This window comes from Sphaeramia orbicularis, chromosome 3, assembly GCF_902148855.1.
Source record: "Sphaeramia orbicularis chromosome 3, fSphaOr1.1, whole genome shotgun sequence".
In the NCBI taxonomy this organism is placed as follows: domain Eukaryota; kingdom Metazoa; phylum Chordata; class Actinopteri; order Kurtiformes; family Apogonidae; genus Sphaeramia; species Sphaeramia orbicularis.
The window spans coordinates 18421257-18438786 of NC_043959.1; the positions used below are offsets into that span (position 1 = coordinate 18421257).

At 37.0% G+C, this 17530-nt stretch overlaps 1 protein-coding gene across 1 annotated transcript; it reads right to left on the minus strand.

Moving 5' to 3' along the window:
• Window positions 1–8577: 8577 nt before the first annotated feature.
• tollip (toll interacting protein) lies at window positions 8578–17303 on the minus strand. The gene is made up of 6 exons (XM_030125566.1): window positions 17087–17303; window positions 15264–15413; window positions 14222–14404; window positions 13822–13974; window positions 11604–11688; window positions 8578–10119 (listed from the first exon to the last, which is right to left on the minus strand). Exons 1-6 carry the CDS (start codon window positions 17117–17119, stop codon window positions 9896–9898), a joined length of 828 nt encoding a protein of 275 aa, XP_029981426.1. The 5' UTR covers window positions 17120–17303; the 3' UTR covers window positions 8578–9895.
• Window positions 17304–17530: the final 227 nt, after the last annotated feature.

The following is a 17530-nucleotide window of genomic DNA, read 5'->3' on the forward strand; positions in this document are numbered from 1 at the left end:
ACCTATGTTCCTCAGTACCTATGTCCCTGGCCGGACTCATTTAAATTTTTTTATGTATCGTCTTTGGGACAGTGTCTACAAAGTTTGTTCAAAATGTTGAGAAGTTTTGTTTTTGTGATAAATTGTTTAAATATTAGATGTTCCTTTCCTTCTACTGGTCCATATGTTGATAGTTTAGAACATGTAAATGGTTCCAGATATCAGTCTAGTTCCTATTGATCACCGATAGAAGTCATCTCTGGACTTCATCTGAATGAGTTGAGTTCTCCTCCAGTGAAAGTCCCGCCCACTTCTATAGTTAGATTGATGTGCATCCAGACCACAGGACTGGAACATAGAACAGAACCTGACGACCTCACACATTCAACTGGGACTGAACATGAGGCTGACATACTATTTTTGAGTTTCTTTGTTTGACTCGTTATGTTCCAGAGGTTGTCCTTTTCCAGACGACCACCTGGTGGCGCCGCGGCCTCCTGCGCTGACTCATGGCGTCCTACTGGTTTAAAGGCCGAGTCGGCGTTTCGGAGGTCGGCGTGAACAGGCCTGAGCGTCATCTGAGGCTTCGACAGCCGTTACAACCTTGTACAGAGACACACATGTAGGCGTGGCTGAACACACACGCATCGCCATCTGGGGCTGAGATCCGCCGCCGCCGCCGCTGCTGCTGAATGACTCCTTCCTGCACCATTTGGACTGAATGATTAATTGCCTCCTCTGTCAAAACAGCTCTTTAAGAGAACAAACCAAATGCACTGTTGGAGCTCAGGCCGCTCCCTCCCCTTCTGTTCTGCACACGCTCAGTTAGTCCTGGCGTGGAGACAGGTCCGTTCCTGCCAGGCTGGTTGTGTCGCCGTCCTACAGTGACAAAAAAAACTGTTCATGTCCTCGATTTGACCTCGAGGCTGAGGTTTAGAAAGGTTTATTAATGACACAGAATTAAAGCAGTGATATTTGTCTTTTTTTAATGGAATTCTTCCTTTTCCCACATTTCCCTGTGGTCTCCATAAACTGTAAATGCTCTGCTTGGGTCTGAATTCTTCATTCATTCAACTCCACAGGTCCATCTTCAACCCTGTTTCTGAGTAATGACACCAGAAAGGTGGTTTGGAGCGCTGGCCCTTTAAATGCACATGAGCCACTTCATTTTCAGTAGCATTTTTGTGTGATAATTACAGAAGAGGATTAGGGCCACTGGGAAATATACATAATTAAGGTCCAATATTTTATTATTATTATTATTATTATTATTATTATTATTATTATTATTATTATTATTATTATTATTATTATTGTTATTATTATTATGAGAATAAAGTCAGAATTCTGAGAAAAAAGTCAGAATCTGCTGATAAACGGATTTACATTGTTCTTGTAACTGTGGCAATGAAGATCTATTCTATTCTATTCTATTGTATTCTATTGTATTCTATTCTATTCTATTTTGATCTATTCTATTCTATTGTAATCTATTGTATTGTATTGTATTGTATTGTATTCTATTCCATTCTATTTTATTCTAATCTAAATTATTCTATTCTATTCTATTCTATTCTATTCTATTCTATTCTACTCTACTCTATGATTTTGATCTATTCTATTCTATTTTATTCTATTCTATTCTAATCGATTCTATTTTATTCTAATCTAATTTATTCTATTCTATTCTATTCTACTATTTTGATCTATTCTATTCTATTCTATTTTATTCTAATCTAATTTATTCTATTCTATTCTATTCTATTCTATTCTATTCTATTAAGGTCAGACCACTGACATATTTTTCACATTATTTATTATTTTATAAATATTTTATTTGCTTTTGTTCATTTTATTTATTATATATAATCCAACTGTGTCCATCCACTGTCATTTATCAGACTGTGTTGGTTTTACTGGTGAATCTGTGTTGTTTTGATGAACAGACTCGTCTCCGTCCTGATGATTTTAGTTGCATTTTCAGTTTGCAAAGAAATAACTAAGAAAACACCAAACAACGTGAAATATCACTAAAGGTTTTGACATTTAGAAGAGGTGGAAAAGTCTGTTGATAAATGAGTATAAATGGAGAGGAAACTGATTTAATGAATAAATGTGTCTGAATGAGGAAACTGTAGAACCTGAGACATGGTCCACGATCCAGACCAGATGTTCAGACTAAAACTAAAAGTAAAACTAAATTTAAAACTAAAATTAAAACTAAAAAACTAAAACTGAAACTAAAATTAAAACTAAAACTGAAATTAAAACCTGAACCAGGTCTTGTCTATCAGATGTTCCTGGATGAAAAACTCCATCCAACTGTTTAAATATGATTATATTCATATGACGTTTCCATCAAACGTGTCCAGGTACATGGTCACCTGCTCTCAGACGCTTTAACCAGGAGCAAAGGATCCTGGGAAATGGAGTCCCAGCTTCTCCTGTGCTGCGTGATGGTTCTGAGGTGGATCTGACGTGTTCTGAACTGAACAGATGTCCACCTACAAGGACATAGACAGAGATCCTCAGTGTCTAATACAGTGCAGCACAGAGCCCCCTGGTGGACACCAAGGGCATTAACTATGGAACCAACAAGAAAAAGGCCACTTAATAATTCATAATAATTATAATATTAATAATTCAAGATTTTTTTTTGTTTTATTCAGGCAAAAAAAAATCTTCCAGTAGAACAAGTGAAAATTATCTTCGTAAGATTTGTTGAAAGAAGATTTTCCAGATCTATTGTCCATAAATCAGTTCTTCTGTCTCACTGAAAAGTTCCTCTTTAGGTGATTATGTCTTATTTTAAGTGTGATGAGATATTTGGACTAGAAATGAGAAACATACACTTGGTAAGATTTAGATTTTTTCCAGTGTGTCATACTCGGAGAGATGTTCGTCAGAAGTCTGGACCTTATTTGTGCAAATGTTGTGACATAACTAGTTATAGACGTAACAAATTAAGCAGGAATTGAAACAGGTTGTAGAAATCCACTGGATTTTTGTCCAAATGAATATGAAGATAGCTTTGCAGGAGCTAGAGCACAGGTGTCAAACATGCGGCCTGGGGGCCAAAACCGGCCCGTCAAAGGGTCCAATGTGGCCCGTGGGATGAATTTGTGAAATGCAAAATTTACACTGAAGTTATTAACGATCAATGATGTTCAAATCATTTTAGGTCAATTCAATCTAAAGTGGGTCAGACCGGTAAAATACTATCATAATAACCTATAAATAAAGAAAACCACAAATTTCTCTCTTTGTTTAAGTGTAAAAAAGGTAAAATTACACAAATATTTACATTTACAGACTAACCTTTTACAAAAAAAACATGAACAACCTGAAATGTCTTCTAAGAGGTATGTGAAATGTTACCAACATTTTGCCTTTTACTAAATGTTTTGTGTATTTGTAGACCCACTGTGATCTGTAAGCTGTGATGTACATGTGTAAATGATAAACTACGGTGTGATATTCTTAAAATTGCATTTAGTTTTCTTAAGACTTTTCTGGTTGTTCACATTTGTGTGTGTTGTGTTCAAGTACAGTTCGTAATGTAAACATTTTTATTATAGAATTGGACTTTTTTCACTCAAAAATATAAGAAAAAACTTTGGAGCTGATATTATTTATAAGTTTTTATCCTATTATTTATATTATTTTACTGGTCTGGCCCACTTTATTTCATATTAGTCTATGTCCCCTGAACTAAAATGAGTTTGACACCCCTGAGCTAGAGGGTTCAGATTCAAACTGTATGAACTATTAGGGTCCAAATACACAAAGAAATGAACCATACACTACGAAAAGTGGGTTTAGATAAATATGTTTTTTGTAACTCCATGAAAAATAAGCTCATAAACACATTTCAGTTGCATTGTTTCTTTTCATGCCCAAAGAGAAATAAAAACAGGAAAAACTAATCTTGACTAAGATTCTCAGAATTCATGTTTGAAAGGGTTCATTTGTCCAATTACTTTTGAGCCTCTGTCAATGAAGGGACTATGTGTAAAATGGTTGTAATTAGCTACTAAATGATTGACGCAATATTTTAGTTAAACCCCTTGAACAGTGGTGAAGTGGTCCATGGAGAAGTGGGTATACCCTCAATTTTTTTTTTTTTTTTATCGTAGTCCAGAAAACCGCCCTGTTTTAAAAAACAGTGACTGGTCAGTCTACTCTATTTACTTTACTCAAAAATCCATCAGAAGTATTTGCTCACCATTATAAAATGATCATGACTTGATCAGGAGCAGTTTGTAGGTTTAACTGGTCACACAAGCAGCTGCATGAATGGAAATGGATTCAACATGAGGCAAACATAGGATAACGTTAGCCTTTCATAACGTTAGCCTTCATATTGTTAGCCTTTCATACCGTTAGCCTTTTATAACATTAGCTTTCACATCGTTAGCCTTTCATAGCGTTAACCTTTCATAACTAGCCTTTCATAACGTTAGCTTTCATATTGTTAGCCTTTCATAGCGTTAGCCTTTCATAACGTTACCCTACTCTCACAGTTTAACTATTGGCAACAACATCTCTCTAATAATGTGCAGTCATACGGTCAGTAGTTTAAAACAGTGACTCATTCTGAAACCACCTTAAAACTTACCTCAGAATTATGTATTCCATGAAAGTAGGTTCTCTCAATATGTGTCAATCAATTTAAAAGGCGTTTATTCTACCTTTCTCATTTGCTTTTCCAATAATTGCACACCTTTCAACAAGACCTGCAGTGACCTGTCAATCAACTGGCGTGGCACTGTCACCTGAGGAGGTGTCCAATCAGGTTCCAGAGGTGGACAGCGCTAGTTAGCAATAGTTTCCTTGGCATGACCCGCCCTACTCTGCCTCTGATTGGCTCATCAGTCCTCATGCCTAAAGTTAACCAATCTAACCAGTGAAGGCAGCGAGTATGAGCTAATTAGAGGCAGAGAAGGGCGGGTCATGGCTTCACCATCCTAGGGGAAAAAGATACAACTGAGTGGTGCACAATAGGGAGATTTAGAAGAGCGTATATGCAATGATGACTGAAAAATCAGTAGGTATACCCGTATACCACCGTATACCCTGGACGACAGCACTGCCCTTGAATTAAAGCTGAAAGTCCACACTTGAATCACATCTGGACTGATTCATTTCAGACCCACAGAGGAGACGTCTCCACACTAGTATAACCGTTTAAATCAGGGGTCTCAAACATGCGGCCCAGGGGCCAAATGCGGCCCACCAAAGGTTCCAATCCAGCATGGGATGAATGTGCGAAGTGCAAAAATTCCACAGACAAGGCTGTGGAACTCATTTTAGTTCAGGTTCCACAAACAGACCAATATGATCTACAGTCAAATAATAACAGCAGAAGAGCCGACAAAAAAGAATGACTGCAGATTTTCTTTTCGGTTTGATGTGAAAAAAATATTACATTATGTCTCTAAATAATGACAACTTCAAATTAAAAAAAATAATAATAATAACATTAAATTATGAAAATACTGACATTTACAAACTATCCTGTAACAATAAAATGTGAATAACGTGAACCAAGCCCGGATTAACCATATGGGCAACTGGGCAATTGCCCAGGGGCCCGCGACCTCTGAAGGGCCCTGGGTAGCTCGGGCATAACGAAAATATCTGGTTATCTTTTGCTTATAAATGAAACTGTCCGCTGCCTGGAGCCATTGCACTGCACAGAGACCCTGCTCCTGCTGTCTGTGACCGTGAGCTGAGACCCTCTCCTCATTGGTCAGTCCAAAAAGCGAATCAGCGGTGATGCAAATCAACGTGCGTGCACTGAGCGGGATGTGAGACGTCAAGAACTAAGCCACATACGCGACGTACGCGAATCAAAACATTGCAAACATGGAGAAGCAGCTAAGTGGGAGCACCAAACAAAAATTAAAAAAGGAGAGGGACATTAAAAAAGCTAAAAATTTAAAGAACGTAGTGTAGTGGATCAATTTTAGATTATACTGATGCTTATGTGTTTTGTTTTCATATCATCATATGCAAGTGAGTGGCCTTGACAAGAGGCTATAGTGGTGCACTTGTAGTTCTACGAGCATCTACACGTTTGTACATCAAAATGCATTTGATGATAGTTAGATATTGAAGTATGGGGTATATTTACATATATTCCTGGAACTTATTCTGTATTTTGCCAGATTACAGGGATCCTGGGGTTGTGATGATGGGGCCCTTGAATATTGTTGCCCAGGGTACAATGAAGCGTTAATCTGGCCCTGACCTGAACAAATATGAACAACCTGAAATGTCTAAAGAAAATTCAGCACAATTTGAACTATTTTAACACTTTTCTGCCCGTTACTAAGTGTTTAGTGTCTTTGTAGATCTGATTCATAATGCACATAAAGAAATTATAAGTTGAGGCATAATGTTAAAATTGCACTTATTTTTCTAAAGAAATTTCAGCTTTTTCAGGTTATTCACATCTTTTTTGTTTGGATAGTTTATAAAAGTATTTTCATAATCTAATGGGATTTTTTGCACTAAAACAAAGACAAAAATTTGGAGTTGTCATTATTTACAGGGTGGGGAAGCAAAATTTACAATATTTTGAGGCAGGGATTGAAAGACAGTGTATGACCAACTAGTTTATTGAAAGTCATGAGAATTTATTTGCCACAAGAAAATTGACATAATAGAAAATGTTTTTATTCGATGTGTCCTCCTTCTTTCTCAATAACTGCCTTCACACACTTCCTGAAACTTGCGCAAGTGTTCCTCAAATATTCGGGTGACAACTTCTCCCGTTCTTCTTTAATAGTATCTTCCAGACTTTCTCGTAATAGTTTTGCTCATAGTCATTCTCTTCTTTCCATTATAAACAGTCTTTATGGACACTCCAACTATTTTTGAAATCTCCTTTGGTGTGACGAGTGCATTCAGCAAATCACACACTCTTTGACGTTTGCTTTCCTGATTACTCATATGGGCAAAAGTTTCTGAAAAGGTATGGATAATAGTGTTAGGTATGATTATGACATCAATATATGTTTGGTTTCAAAACAATTGACGTAGTGCCTGCTGAGAAAAAACAACTAAATGTTCATTGTAAATTTTGCTTCCCCACCCTGTATAGGTTATTATGCTATTATTTTACTGGTCCGGCCCACTGGAGATCAAATCGAATGTGGCCCCTGAAAGAACATGAGTTTGAGGCCCCTGGTTTAAATACTTACACTGGGTTCAACATCAGTACTTTGACACCAGTCGATTAAACAACATCTCTTTAATGCAAACAGTGGCAGACGGCACATTAAACCTCAGCTCAACAGGTACAAATACTGAAAAACAAGACCAAATACCTGTACATACAACTCTGCAAGAAGCGCCAAACTAATACAAAACATAAATATCCATCTTATTTTTCTTCTCATAAAGAAAGTTGTTCCATGATTATTAGAATTATTACAGTGAAGGTCATTGGTGTCGATCATCCAGGGAAAAAACACTACCAGAAAATTCATCTATTTGCCTATGTAGTGTTTTTCTCTGGCGGGAAAGTGCTGCAAAGTGTCTGGAAAACCAAAGAATCTGGATCAGTTATCTCATAATCAGACCTCCAACAGTTGCGCTTTATGCCTCTGAGTCTGAACCGTGTGTGTTTGTGTGTTTGTCATGTCTTCATTAGTTGTTTTTGGGAAACTCTAGTTGTGTATTTGTGTCTGACGGTGTAAATAATGAGGATATGTATCTGCAGGTGATGATTGTCTGAGGCTGTGGTTGATGTTTACATGGACATTAATGTTCCTCTGTTACCATGACGACGACAGGTAACAGCACATTCTGGATTAGGTAATGATCCGACCTGTGGGATATGCAGACAATATTCTGGTTTTATGAGGAGTTTTTTGGACATGTTTAGAGAGCATCACATTTGTGTGTGTCCCGCTTTTGGAGGAAACATAAATGAATATAAAATAATGCATAAAATGAGGAAGATGATCAACAAAATGAAAAAAAGTGAAGAAAATGAATAAAAATCTTGAAAAATGGAGAAAAATGAAGGCAATGGAAAAAAAAAAGAATTTATAATGTAGAAAATAATCATCAAATTGAGCAAAAAACTACATATATGTGGAATAATACTGTATCATATATCTTGAAACCATAAGATAACCAGCATTTTGGTCATTTACTTTACATTCATTTTATCAAACTATGTAAGATTTAACACATTTAATCTGAGGAAGATCATTTATAAAAATGGTATATCAGTGACTTTTAAGTATTTAAATATTTTTTAAAAGACTTTCATGAGTAAACTAATCACAAAAACAAACCAATAAACAAAAATGAACAAAATAATTAACAAAATGAGGAGAATAATTAAGAAAATAAATGAAATAATTAAAGCTGGGGAAAATAATAATTAAAATGATCAGAAATGAAGAAAAATAATGATGAAAATAAACAACAAAAGGGACAAAACCGAATAAAATCGTTTTAAAAATGAGGAGAATAATGAAGGAAATTAATAAATAATTGAATAATTGTTTTCCAGTGGAAGGATCTGAACTATTTCTTTAGTTAAATCCAGATGGAGACTGTGTTTTTTGTTTCTTTTTGATCCAGACTGTGTTGCTACTGTTAAACATAATGATGGACAATATCAGCAGGTTTTAAGATATGAATAAATACTGATCCGTTGACAGTATTTGATGGAGGGAAGGAGAAGTGGATGATGGAACATGTGTCACCAGTGGGAAACTGTGGAGTGTGTGATGCTTCATGTAAACAGGAATACTGGTGGAATTTTCATTTTCATTTTCATCAACCATGTAAAAAAACTTAAAAGGAATGTTCTTTTTCTCTCAATTTAAGGGCAATTAAACAGATTATCTAATACGTGTCAGTCAGAGTAAATAAACCCTGGTGTTTCCTGTCGCCTACGATGAATATGTTTGTGTTGAGTTGAATGAGAGAAGACGATGGAGCGTCCAGCGTTCTGAATCCAACCTCCAAACAGCCACTAGAGAGAGAAACACTTTCTAGTTTCACTCTTTTTGTACGTTTCAGAGCTTGTATATTAGTACAGAAGCCAAAACAATACCTTGACTTTTTTCCCCAAAAAAGTATCTATGTGAGTAAATAATGTGTCGACTCAAAACAGAATTGAACTAAAATCAGCTGCTACTGTCTGTGTGTAAATAAAAGTGTTTTGGTTTCACTTCAGTGAATATTGAGCTGAAATAACGTCTTGACTTCATCACTTCTTCATTCTGCTCGTGATCACACTGTCTTTATTGAAACTTTAAAGATATTTTATTTTCAAATGTGACTCTACAGGACATTAACTCGTAACATCACTTCACTTATTGTAAATAAATTACATAAAAACAGTGAAAAGGGTTTTTTTTTTGTTTGATACGCTGTATCTGCGCTGAGCTGCACAATAAAACCTGCGCTCGTTTCTTCATTCGTTTGTTTTTCGTCACCACAGAATAATTTATTACTTCTAGAATTCTCAGATTCTGAACTCAAAGAATTTTACATCTACATTAAACAGAAACGGGTTCTTACAGACACTGAAGCGGGTCGGTCGAGGCCTGTGGTCTGTGTCTGGTCTGCGTCTACGCTCAGCGTCCACGGTTACCATGGAGACAATGAGACTGACATCACTTACAACCAGAAGCGGAGGTGAGGAGTGTTGAGCATCGAGGGTCAGTTTGACCGAGCGCGGTTTTAGCGGATAGACAGAAGGTGGACCGTTGGACCTTCAGGGACAGGAGGCGGACGTCTTTGTCGGTGGACGGTGGGCGGAGACACATGCCCCGCCCTCTGAGGGACGCAGAGGGAGGCCGTTCTGTTAATCAAGACTGTTCGTAGTGGGATGTGTGCATGCATGTGTGTGTGTGTGTTGGCATATCCGCGTTAACGGCTGCAGTTAAAGCTCCTCAGCCATCTGCAGCAGAGAGTTTATGGCAGCGTCCTTGTTTCCCTGCTGAGCGTCCAGCACGGTGCGGACCACCTCCTTGTCCAGGTTGGGGAACATGTCCTGCAGGGCCCTCAGGTCCTCCTCGCTGCACACGGGGCCCGGGCCCCCGGCGGCAGGCATGGTGGCCGGCACCGCCATGGGCACCATGCCCTGGTTATAGACGGCAGGAACTCCTGGAACACAGAGAGGACGCCACTGAGCCCGTTTACACCAACAGAAACACCTGATAACTTCAGTGGGTGTGTCTGAACAGTCCTTCATGACCTTAATGACAGAGCTCTCTGAATCCTTCAACATTTTCTTTACCAGAGGAGGAAATCTGCCCTCATGTCAGTATTTAGTGGAAATCTGTGGGGTTTTTTTCAGAACAGCATCAATTCTATTGGACACTGAGTTCACGGAGGTGCACAGGTCTGTACTAGGGGTGTAAGAAAATATCGGTTCTGCAATATATCGCGATATTTCATTTCACAATACTGTATCGATATTAAAAAGTACTGTATCGATATTTTAAGGTATTTATTGAAATGCAGATAATGTGGAGGTTCATTTTAGTTTTTCTTTTTTGTTTTTATTTTATTCACTATTATTTAACACTATTTTATTAAATAATGTTAGTTAGTTCTTTTGTTGGGATTGCACAAAAATAATGTTATGTTAGTTATGAACGAATAGAATATGAACAGTTGAACAGGATCTTAAACTGTAATGTCTGTAAAACATAATTTAAGTTTTAACAGAGGAAAATGTTGTGATACAGCATTAGATCCTGGTGTGATCAAATAAAAACGTGTTCAGTATTTGTGCAGATTTCTGGTGTAATTCCATTGTTCCAGGAAATAATCTTTTAAAAAAGAAACAAATTCAATAAAAAAAACCGCCTTTTTAACAGTATCGTGATATATCGTATCGTGATCCTAGTATTGTGATTTGTAGCGTATCGGCAGATTCTTGCCAATACACACCCCTAGTCTGTACTGAGATGATGTTGGACATGATGTTACATTAGATTAGCTAGAACTTTACTGATCCCTCAGAAAATGAAGGTTCCAGAAGCAGCACAACACCACATATTAGAAAGTACAGGTAAGAAACAAAACATAAGTATTATGGGCAGGAGCTGTGGGTAGTGACCAAAAAGATAAGATCGCAGATCCAAGCGGAGGAAATGAGTTTCCTTCACAGGGCGGCAGGGGTCTCCCTTAGAGACAGGGTGAGGAGTTTGGCCATCTGGGAGGGGCTCAGAGTAGAGCCGCTGCTCCTCCACATCGATGACTCCATCAGATGTGGTTTTACCTTCACTGGACAAAAACCTCAGTGTGTTTAATTCTTGAATAAGTGACTGAATGAACTTTTAATTTTTACCTGAGTTGACTTTTTAGTTTTGGCTCAAATGGACCTAATTTAATATTAAAGGGAATCTTTCCATATTTATCATCGCCACCTGCTGGTCAGTTTGGTTTGTCATTAAACTAGTCTTCTGTGTTTTCATAATGTGATCTTCTGTATTATGTCAGGTTCAAAACACAACATGTGTTTATTAAATACATTTGAGAAGTTTAACTGTTGTCAGTTTGGGTCTGGTCTTGTCACTGAGGGAGGATCATGGGTCCTGAAGCCGGACCAGTTGAGAACCACTGCTCTACATGTCACTGACCTGCAATGGGCACGTATCCAACTCCCTGCTGATACACCGACGGCATCAGGACGACCGGCTGAGTCATCATTCCAGCTGGTAGAGACTGACAAGAACACAGAGACGGGTTTTAAATCTGCACAGAAGACAATGATCCCAGCAGCAGAAGGTGAAACAACAGCTGAGGCGCACGCTAAAGTCAAACTAATGCTGAAACAGATGAGAGAAGAGACTGAGTTTGATATGGTGAAGGTAGGACTTAACCACAACCCCACATCCTGAAGGTCAATGCCCAGAAACATCCAGAACACAAGAGGAAGATTAAAAAAAAAAAAAAAAAAAAAACACAGGCAGAGGGCGGGGTTTAGGACATTATCGCCGTCTGGCTCGAGTTTCTATAACAACAATGAAACAGTGTGAAACGGCTAAAACGCCAAACACTCCTCCACTTGTGGAGTTCACAATTGTCAAGAGCTGGACGTATTATCTGCCAAAAGAACCCACTGTTGTTGTCGTAGTGCTGTTCCCACCCCCGAGCTCAATGTCTCTGAGGAACTCTGGGAAATTCAGTGAATGACAAACTGTTCACCAAGATACTGTTCAATCACATCAACAGGACTAAGTTTTACCAACATGTCCTGGAACATAAGCAACCAAGGAAAGTGACTCACTACACCCTGTTTATCCTAAAAACAGTTCCAGTGTCCCTGTATGTCAGCGTCATGTTCTATCAAAAATCAATCCCAGTTGAATGTGTGAGGTTGTCAGGTTCTGTTCTATGTTCCAGTCCTGTGGTCTGGATGCACATCAATCTAACAATAGAAGTGGGCGGGACTTTCGCTGGAGGAGAACTCAACTAATCCAATCAAAGTCCATATATGACTTCTATCAGTAGGAACTAGACTGATATCTGGAACCATTTACATGTTATAAACCATCAAAATATGGACCATTAGAAGGAAAGACACATTTTTAACATTTCAAAAATTCATCAAACAGTAAAAAAAACAGGAATACATTTACGATTTCACAAAACTGTGAACAATCTTTGTAGACGTTGTCCTTGTAACCATCAGTAATGAACCACTGCACAGAACAGAGGTGGAAAAACCAACAACCTCTGTGTAATTAAAGAAAATGAGAGATTTTGTATTTATAACAAACTCCACAGTTCATATTTGTCTGAATCAGCTCAGTAGTCAGTGTTTTAACCTCATTGTCTTTGCCTTTAAAGTGACCGCATTATCTGTACATTTGTTCTCTATATTAGTCAATTATATTAGGCTATTAACACTGTCAAGTACATATTGTACAAATTGCTGTTCTAATCTACCAGACAGAGAAAGTGGCTGTTACTTAAATTTTTTAGACGTTGAGTATTTGATGTTGAATTTGAGGACTAAAATAAGACAATTCAGAGGCAAAAAACCAATTAATAATAATAATTTTGATGCAAAAACATGGCCTGGTGAAAGACATTTGGGTGAATTGTAATTTTAAATCAATAACATCTATGTTTTTTCCTTAACAAGCCAAAATATTTGCTGTGAACAATAGTTCTAATAGTGTTTTTAATATGTGTATTTGTATACATATGTACACACACATATAATATATCATATTATTGTATTATTATGTTTATTCTATTGTTCTACTTGGTATTTTTATTTAACCAGTTTTAATTGTACAGCTGTTTTTATGTCTTTTTAATCTATTCTTGTTGTTTATTCTATCATTTTGCTTTTTTATTCTTCTGTACAACACTGTTTTTAATTGTACAGCTGTTTTATGTCTTTAATCTCTTCTTGCATTTTATTCTTTTATTTTGGTTTTTTATTTATTCTTCTGTACAGCACTTTGGTTCACTGTGGTTATTTTAAAGTGCTTTACAAAAGAAGTAAAGACAGAGAGAGCTTAATTGTTAATCTTCCCCTGTAAGTCGCTTTGGAAAAAAGCATCTGCCAAATGCATAAATGTAAATGTAATATATCATTCTGATGAACTATTTGTTCTATTCTTAAAAATTAACTGCTATTAAACAGGCCTCATTATTATTAAAAAATAAAATGAAATAGAATAATAGCAGATTATGGCAGATTTTAACACCCTGCCTTTCAACATAAATACACCTCAATGTAAAATAATAAGAGTAAAAGTTTCCAGAAGTATGTAAGCTGTGTTTACATGCTGATAAAAGGGTAAATCCACTGTTTACTGAGGTCAGAGTACGTGCACTCACAGCGAAGGACATGACTAGGTTAATCATGCCCTCTTTGTCGTCGCCTTGTCTTCCACTGAGGCTGAACCATTCGTCCACCACGCTGCCCTCTCTGAGGCCTTCGGGGATGGTCACATGAGTCCACGCTATCCTGTCATCCATGGAAAACGCCCTCTGGAAACACATATACATTCATCAGACACAGAAAAGCATACAAGAAAAGGAAAATAATAAAACCAATGTTTGATGGAAGACACAAAAAGAAGCTCAGACTGTGAATGAATTGTGTTACATCTCATTGCTTCCTTTATTAATTTAACTTCCATCTTCTCTGGAGTTTATGTCATCTTTTCTTAAAGAGTGTGTGTAATCTTAGTACATAAGTCACTAAGAGACAGAAGTGTGAGTGCCTTTTCTTCACCTCATCGAAGATCTCCAGGTAGAAGGAGTCCACCCCAGGAGGGACCGTGCACTGGATCACTTTGTTCCAGCGTGGGTTCTTGGCTCCATTGTGTGCGGTTGGCGTTTCATAAACTGCATACCCCAGTCGGATTCTGCAGTACGGGTCCATCCGAGTCATGCCGTAGTTTTTCGCCAGTTTGGCCTTGAAACGAAACAATCAACCGTGACTTCACCAGGTGATAAATTCAATACGTTTTGCTGTAGATTTTTGTCTACGTTGAGTTTAATTATGTTTTAAATAATGGAAACAAACATGGTGATGCAGAAACAGACACTTTTATAACTTACAACATGTAAATGTATGGGTGTAAGGTACTCCAGTCCTAAAACCATGTGAATTTTAATGTTATTTATGCACCTTCATCTTACTGAAAAATTACACAATACTTTGCACATTACAGTTTAATGTTGCACCTTTACCTTGTTATATCTCCATTTTATTTTACTATATCTATTGTCCACTTTTGTATATTTTTATTGGACACTATCTTGTTCCATATTTTCTAATATATGTTTATATTCTACTATGTTGTATTCCATAAGTATAGTCCACTGTTTATTTTTCTTCATTTTTCTTGCCTATATTGATTAAGGTTTTTATTAATTTTGTCTCATTTTGTTCATTTTTCACAAATATTGCTGCTTTTTTTGTCTTTATTCATTTTGATGCTTATGTTTGTCCATTGTGCTCCTTATTCTGTTAATTTTTTTAAATTCATTTTGTTGTTTATGATTGTAATCTTACTCAAAATCAAATAATCTGACTTTTTCCATTATTTTGTCCATTTCTGTTAATATTGTTTGTTGTTTTGCTGTTTTTGTTCATTTCGTTGCTTATTTGTTTATTTTTGTTCACTTTCTTGCCTATTTTGTTAACTTTTTTTTACATTTTATCTATCTATCTATCTATCTATCTATCTATCTATCTATCTATCTATCTATCTATCTATCTATCTATGTGTAAAGTTTTCCATAGGAGGCTGAAGTGAACCTGTGCCTACCTGGACCACAGTGATGCTGAGCCGGCCCACGGTGCCGATAGAACCTCCGTACTGCAGCTGTCGTGCTGCCTGGGCGTCCATCTGGACCTGCTGCTGCTGCTGGGTCGGGGTGATCCGCAGGAAGTCCTGAGGAAGCTCCCCGATGTACACCTGAATCCACAAACACATGCCGTTACAAATCACTTCGTCCACTCAAAAGATGGAACTTTTTCTTGCCTCTTGCCTGTTGGTGTGTGTGACACTGAATGACTCGATCCACCTTTAATGCCTTAAATGTCTCACTCTGATCATTCCATTTGTTTATTTGGTTCTATTGTGTAACATTGGCTACATGCTTTGGAGATGACTGAATCATTTGTTTAACAAACTTTTTGTGTCTTTTACATCATGTTTTCATCTCATTTTCTTCTTTTATGAAGAATTTATTCATCTGATTTCTTCATCTATCACTTCAGCAAAAAAATAAGCCTTTTCTGACTTATTATAATCTTTTAATATAATAAAATCATATTTTTACATGTTCTAAACTGTATAAAGCTCATCATTTATGTTGACTCTAAATCTTCTTTTTGTGTCTTTTATGTTTCTTTGTTTATGCAATTCACTAAATCAGACCCATTCATTTTCACTGCAACTTTCATCTACATACACAACATGTAAAACATATAGAAAAAGAACAAAATAAAGACAGTATAATGACGAAAAAACACAGCAAAAATTTATACTTTTTTTATTGGATTTTTCTTGGAAATATGTCAATGAAAATGTTTGGAGATATCTGTTTAAATCTGTATCTCTAACGATTTCTTTAGAAGGGTCATTACAGTTTCATAAATTTGGCTGATAAAATGAGCAAATTAATCTATTTTTCAGTGCAAGAGAAATGGGCATCATAGACTTTTAACATCATTTCTTCACCAAAAAGATTTTTAAGACTCCACTGAAAAATCATCCCACATTGCATCACGCACATATTTAAGTGACTCATTAACAACACGATCGCCAGATATTGCGACAAGCGAGGCCCATTTACGGCAGCTCTATAGTCTGTCACGAACCAATCATGCACATCCATTTTACGCCTTTTTTTTTTCTTCCTTTTCATCTAAACCAAAAGGTTAAAAAAAACAACTACACATGACACTAATATCTCCCACTGGGGCTGATGAATCCACTTTGAACCACAGACCAACTGTCGTCAACATTAAGACATTTAGCGACGTCAGGGAGCTGATGTGATTGGCTCACTGTGCCTCACGTGATCGAAGCTTAAGCTAAGCTAGGTTAGCTGTGATGTTTGAATCAACAAATAAAGTGGCCAGATTTTAGCATTTCTTAGTAAGTCTAAGTGATTTATACATGATTGAATAGACACATCCAAACAACACACAGAGATAAGCTATTAGCGAAATGTCAAAATATTTATAACGGACTTTTCTTTAAAGTGTGGTTTATTTACCAGACTAATGGACACAACTCTTTAACTAAATGTTAGCTAAATAAATAGTCTTCTTACATAATGCTACTGAGCTAAAATCCGTATTTAATCTACTCACTCATTAACATTATCTGATCTAGTTGCTGTATTAAACACGTTAGCTTATGTAAACATCCTCAAGCTAGTGTCATTTAGCTTAACCAGACTGAACAGCAGGTTAGCTAACAGAGGTAGACTCTGATGAGGAGCTAAACACCGTTATTTAACGTCTGTTTATGTTGACAGACTAGTCGTGTTGATTAACTAGTCCCACTACTAGTACTGCGTAGCTGTCTACTCTCTCTCTACCCTCAACCCGGAGCCTAGAGCCCGGACCCGGGTGTACCTGTCCCCGCTGGGTGCTGATGGTGGTCGCCATGTTGTCTCCTCAGAACCGGGGATGGAATTATCCGACGTTTGGTTCGAAAAACTTCAAATAAACCCCGAGAATTGTTCAGTGGCTCGCCTCGGATCTGCACTGACCAGGAAGTGATTCCCTCTTAACTTTTACTGCTGAGCCATGTTTATCTGAGCGGAGGAAATCAGGGAACAGCGACATCTAGTGGTGACAGCAGAAAACAACAATAACACCCGCTATGGATGGCTTTTTTTTCCCCACAAAACTTTATTGAAAAGGACAGTTTACAATTACTAATAAAATACAATAAAATAAAAATAAGAACTTGAACAACATCAACAATAAACAGAAACGAACTTAAAATGTACAAAATTAAATTTAAAAATCAGCACTTCAACATTATTAACAATAAAACAGAAATTAAAAACTTTA